The sequence below is a fragment of the Castanea sativa genome, chromosome 5 (genome assembly GCF_040712315.1).
Source record: "Castanea sativa cultivar Marrone di Chiusa Pesio chromosome 5, ASM4071231v1".
In the NCBI taxonomy this organism is placed as follows: domain Eukaryota; kingdom Viridiplantae; phylum Streptophyta; class Magnoliopsida; order Fagales; family Fagaceae; genus Castanea; species Castanea sativa.
In genome coordinates, this window is record NC_134017.1 from 70255860 (window position 1) to 70261859 (window position 6000).

Below are 6000 nucleotides of genomic sequence, written 5' to 3' on the forward strand. Positions count from 1 at the left end.
TAATTTGTTGCATAACTTTCCAAATGACAAATACATGTTGTTTTATTTTTATTTTTAAAATCATGTGAAAAATACGGGTCAACCCGACCCAACCCGCAACCTGATTGACTCGACCCGAACCCGACTTGACTTGCCCGTTTTGCCATGTCTAGCAACAACTTTCATTATTCACACAAATCTTTATGTATAATCTTTTTTTACAAAATGACTTAGTAATAAATATGATTGGTGGATTTAAAAACATAATAAATGAATTTCAAAATTACTTTTTATTTCCTACTTATTGGTGCTAAATCAATTTGTTAAGGTTATGTAGTAAAATTCATTATTACTCTTTTAGTATTGTTAGCTTAGGTTGTAGTTGAACCAAGTTGTTTATAAGTAGCTTGAGGTTTGCGACCAAACTTATGAACATGAGGTTCAATTTAATTGTATATAATATTATACTTTTATATGTCTACAAAATTTCTTATATAAACTTGAAATTTGACGGTATAAATTTGCAAAAAAAAAAAAAAAAAAGCATATGATATAAAATTATTATTTGTAGTTTATTTAACATATAAACAGTCAATTTCTAATAAAAAATTATAGATTTATGTAAAGGTAAAAAATTTAGTCATGATTTTACTATGTATGAAAAAAAAAAAATTAATCAAGTAGCTCGTGAACAAGCTTGAGCTTAACTCGTATTCAAAATAAAAGAAAATAAACAAGCCCCCACCTTTAATAGGTTGATTCAGTTCATTAATTAACAACCCTAGCTTATTCTTTCATTCTTCCATCTCTCGTTCCTCTCTCTCTCTCTCAATTTAGTGAGTTAGTCTTCCAACTTCCATGTGAGCTCGTGCATACACACACAAAGATAACTCTTCCGGTCTCTCTTTAATTTTTACTTTTAATTGTAAAAAAAAAAAAAAAAAAAACAAAAAATATCTTTTTATTTTGGCAATAGGTCTTTCTACTTTTTCTCACACAGAAGAATTTTTTTTTTATTTATTTTTATTCTGTTTAAAAGACAAGTTCAGGATTGTAGTTTTAATTTAGCTAGTATAATTCTTCTTTTGATAACGGGTCAAATGTTAATCATGATTACTATTTTGAAGGCTCATTTATAGGCAAACAATAAAGGCTTATATACAAAAAGTGGCACAAATAATTTGTATGTCTATTTAACCACTGTTGTAGCTCATTCCTTTTTTCCATATATAGCGATCAATTATAGTACAAGCTTTCATTTTTCACCCATCAAATATAAATTTGTGGATTTCGCTTTAGTGCTTCTGCGCATGCAGCCATTTTGATAATGGCAGTCTCCACTTAATATCGTTTTTTCTCCTTGCACGCGTTCTCCTCTCTTTATCACCCCTTTCTTTATTCTACTGCGCCACGATCTCTTCATTCAGACGTCAGACTAGGCTTTATCTCCATATTTTTTTCAGTAGGATGAACTCTGGATGCTCTAATATTTATATATCACTCTAGCTCTCTAGCTCTTCAGCTTTCTAATTCAAGAAGAATGTAGTGTTTTCTAAAAGTATTCATTCATAAATTGTGGTATTAGGAGTACTAGACACTGTGGAAGCCAAGTGGAAAATGCTACTCTGGTTCTTAATAATGGACAGAAAAAGTATGGGAACGATAGCATGTGTCTGTTACACAACAGTCCAAATAGCCTTTCTTATAGTGTTCGGATCATGGAGGCGTCGAAGCCACAGTTTGATGCTCAAATATTCAATATGGGCATCTTATCTTTTGTCTACGTTCATTATGAACTACGGCACGGGTCTGGTGGAGTCGGGAAGTTGCCATGATGAATTGTTTGCGATTAGGGCGACGTTTTTGCTCATTTCCCTTGAAAGTGCTGATTCCATCTCCGCCTAAAGCCTTGAAGATAATGCGACTCGGAAGAGATACAACCAGGACGGAGCCAAGAGGTTTGAATTAAGGGGTGACTTTACTATTGAATTTGTGCAGCAGTTTTAATATTTGACTCTGCTGCTACTTAATTGCTCAATTTTTTTTTTTTGGTGTCTATAAGGACAAAATTATTTTTGTTTATAATTTTTTAAATGATAAGGTTATTTATTTTAAATAAAATTGGTTCATTGAGCTTTTTTTTTTTTTTAAGTTTTATTATTGGTAATTTTTGTTGTTAAATTTTTTTTTTTTGGACTTGTATATTTTGTTTTAAATTTTAGATTTATAAATTTTTTTTATAGTCACTAAAATGAGAAAAATACTAGCGCTACAAACTATCTTTTTAATATAAATTGTTAATATAATAAGTGCTTACTAGTAAGTAAAAAAAATAATATGAGTAGTGGATCCATGTGCGAACCAATAAGAATTTGTTACTAAAAAAATTTGTAAAAATATCATGTAAAAAGTTTGTGAATATGATATTACTTTTAAAAGAATCAATAATGTTGTGTAAGGAAAAAAAATGTAATTTTATAAAATAAAATTGCTAAAATTAATACACACATATAATAATAAAAAATAAATAAATAATAATAATAATTTTTTTATTTATTTATTTTTATTAAACAATTTAGGGGGCCATTGTCACCCCTAGTCTAAAGCTAGCTACGGCCTTAGATACTACTTGCGAGTTTTGTTTCAATGTGGTGCTGTGGTCTGGCAGCTTCTAGGTACGGAAGAGCGGAGCAATGGGGTCGAGGGGATTTAAGAAAACAAAAAGATTATACATTTTATATATATATATATATATATATATATATATATATTAAATTTCTAGTTATTAAACTTGGCTTGGATATTGACTATGTCTATAAACTAGGTCATGAGGTCAGATTGCAGAGTCAAAAAAAAAAAAAAAACAACAACAACAAGAAGAATTTTGAGAAATTATAACATATGTAAATTAAAAAAAAAAACGTAAATTAAATTGGCTATTATAATTCAAAATTAAAGTTTTACAAATAATAGCACTAAAAATTCTTTAACATTCACAAACAAAATGAAAGGATGTCATAAGATTGCAACAAATCTTTACTAAATAAAATAGCACAAAAATGATTATAGCTTTATTTTATACATAAAAAGTAGTAAAGTTAAACATAAAAAAATATTCAAAAGAAGAAACAAGGGTCACACTATAAGACAAAAACATAAAAACAAAAACAAAAACAAAACCCAAAAATACAAAAAGGAGAAAAAGCTAAAGCCTTAAACTTGAAGCCTAAAAAATGGGGAGTTGTGAAATATAGACTAATATAGTAATACACACCTAAATGCTATGATTGAAAGTGAAAAGGGGTTAGGCCAGGAGCAAAGAAAATGATGCACAGGCGTGCATTTTAAAAAACAAATTATTTAAGTTTTTTTTTTCTACTTTAAATTATTATATTATCATATATTAAAGAAGTTAATAAAATGTACATACAGATATAATTTTACAAATTTTATAAACCCAACCTAGTGTTTAAAACCCATCCGGGTTGGTTAGTTCGTACCAATTGGGTTTGATTGGCTCTTATTTAGAAATAGTCCAATTAAATACTTAGACCGGTCTAGCCATTTAGGTGTCGAGTGAACAGTTTTCGGTCCATCTTTAATAACTATATTAATATTCAAAATTCCAGAAATTTAAATAAATGTCAAACTTAAAACTTCTCATTGGAAGAATTTTGTTCCAACCCAAAGAGGAAGTTTGGGAGTGGAGGGTTTTTGACTTGATTGATTGGCAGAACCACCAGTGGGATAGAGTACGAGTTCAGGCACTTTTCCATCAGTTTGATGCTGAAGCTATTCTTCAGGTTCCTTTGAGCAGGCGAGTTGTGCAGGACTCCTTGGTATGGTTGTTTACAAAGAATGGCAGATATAGTGTGAAGTCCGGGTACCATGTAGCTAAGCAATGGAGGATGGTGGAGAATTCTTCTGGAGAGGCTTCGGGGCATAGAGCAAGCACTTCCTTATGGTCATGTGTTTGGAAAGCAGGGGTTCCCAATAAGGTGAAAATCTTTTCCTAGAGAGCATGTCAAAACATTCTGCCTACACGAGATAATTTGGTTCAAAAAAGGGTGATGGATGATGCGAGTTGTTGCTTCTGTCATAGAGCTACAGAATCGGTATTGCATGTGCTTTAGGAGCGTGGGGCTGCACAGGATGTGTGGGCGGGTAGTGCTATTAGATTTCAAAATTTTGGGACTGAGCAAGTGGATTTTAGGCAATTGGTAGCTAGTCTCATACCAAAGTTGTCATTAGAGGAGAGGGATTTATTTTGGGTGATCTGTTGACAAATTTGGTTACAGAGGAACACAGTTTTGTATGGGGGTGCCTTCCAACATCCATCACGGTCTTACCAACGGGCTTCAGATTATTTGAGAGAGTTTGTTGATGCATAGGACCATCTAAGTGTACCTGTTTCTGTCCATGTCCCAGCAAGTCAAGTATGGCAACCTCTGCAAGGAGAGTTCTTTAAGCTGAATTTTGATCGAGCTTGTTTTGATAATGGTGCAACTTCAAGCTATGGTGCTGTCATTCCTAATGGGAATGGTGAGGTTATGGCTGCTATATCTGCCAAGGGTGGTGCTGTGAGGGATAGTGAAGAGGTGGAAGTGATGGCTTGTCACAAAGCTCTAGAATTTGCTATAGACACTGGTTTTATGGAGGTGATTCTAGAAGGTGATAATGCTCTGGTGATGAAGACAGTGTCACAGGCTCAACCAAATTTCTCTCGACTTGGATTAATCTATGAAGATATTTGGTGCTTGGCTGCAGGTTTTAGAGCCATCTCAGTTAGCTGTGTTAGGCGTAGTGCCAATAGTGTTGCTCATGCTTTGACAAGATTTGCTAGGTTATTTGATAATGAAATTGTATGGATGGGGGAGGATCCTCTCCCAACAGTGGATGCTTTGTATTTGGATTCCAGTCTTTTGATTTAATGAAAGTCATTTGATTCCGACTTCAAAAAAAAAAAAAACTTCTCCTTGAAAATATCTCTTAATTACTCTAGTCAAAGATGAAGAAATTCTTAAAATAGTATATTATTGCAATATCTTCTAACCAATATGCCAAATTTTATATGGTTTTTGTTTTTCTAAATGCAATGCAATATACTTTTTTAAGGTATTTTACAATCAACTCACTCCTTAATATTAGGGAAATGAAAACTAAAATAGAAAAAAAAAAAAGAAAAAAAAAAGGAGAAATTGCAAATTACATACCTGAAGTTTGGTGTTGTTTGGATTTTACACCGACGTTTTAGAAATTTGATTTTACACCTTGAAGTTTGGCTCCGTTAGCAATTTACACCCTACGGTTAGTTTTTGCCATTAAGTAACACATATGCATGCTGACATGTTTTGTTTTTGCCAAATCATCAACAAACAGTACCGTTTTAGTGAAGACCAAGACCAGACTTAGCACTATCCAAACAGTAACGTTTTGCAGTGTAAAAATACAAAACTCAAATCCTAAACTATACCTAAACTATACCGTTTCAGCCAAATTCTAAAATCAAAATCATTTGTGAACCCATCCGCTTGAAAACGCTCATCATGATGTGAACCCATCAGCTAGCCCAACAATGGCCACAGATATGGCGAGCTACAATAGAGAAACTCGAAGATGGAAGATTATGGAAAGAGGATATGACCGTTTATCTTTATCTATCTATCAATCCAAACTAACGGCGCGCTGATTTGCAAGTGCTGTAATAAAATTCAAATTCACAAAACCAAAACACTGTTGGATGGATTTAATGGTATGCTAGCCTACCACTCCCAATCACTGTATATATCGTGTTTTTGTTTTGTAAAATTAATTGTGAATTTTATTTTTATTTTTTTATTATGGATTAGAAAAGTGGAAGTGGAAGTGGAAGTGGACCAAGTGGTGATAAGAATCAGGTGAAATTGAAGCTGTATTCATTCTAGTGAAGCAGTTCTTCCTTCGGTGTTCGTTCTTTTCTTTAATTATTTAATCGATTTTACTGATTAGGTCTAATTTTTAAGTCATTATTAAACAGTCTAT

The 6000-nt window shown here is 32.4% G+C and overlaps 1 protein-coding gene across 1 annotated transcript; it reads left to right on the forward strand.

The window, feature by feature from the left end:
- The first annotated feature begins 3620 nt into the window (after nucleotides 1–3620).
- On the forward strand, nucleotides 3621–4910 carry LOC142635700 (uncharacterized). The gene is made up of 3 exons (XM_075809820.1): nucleotides 3621–3977; nucleotides 4113–4250; nucleotides 4371–4910. The coding sequence occupies exons 1-3, from the start codon at nucleotides 3621–3623 to the stop codon at nucleotides 4908–4910; spliced, it is 1035 nt and encodes a 344-aa protein (XP_075665935.1).
- The last annotated feature ends 1090 nt before the right edge of the window (nucleotides 4911–6000 follow it).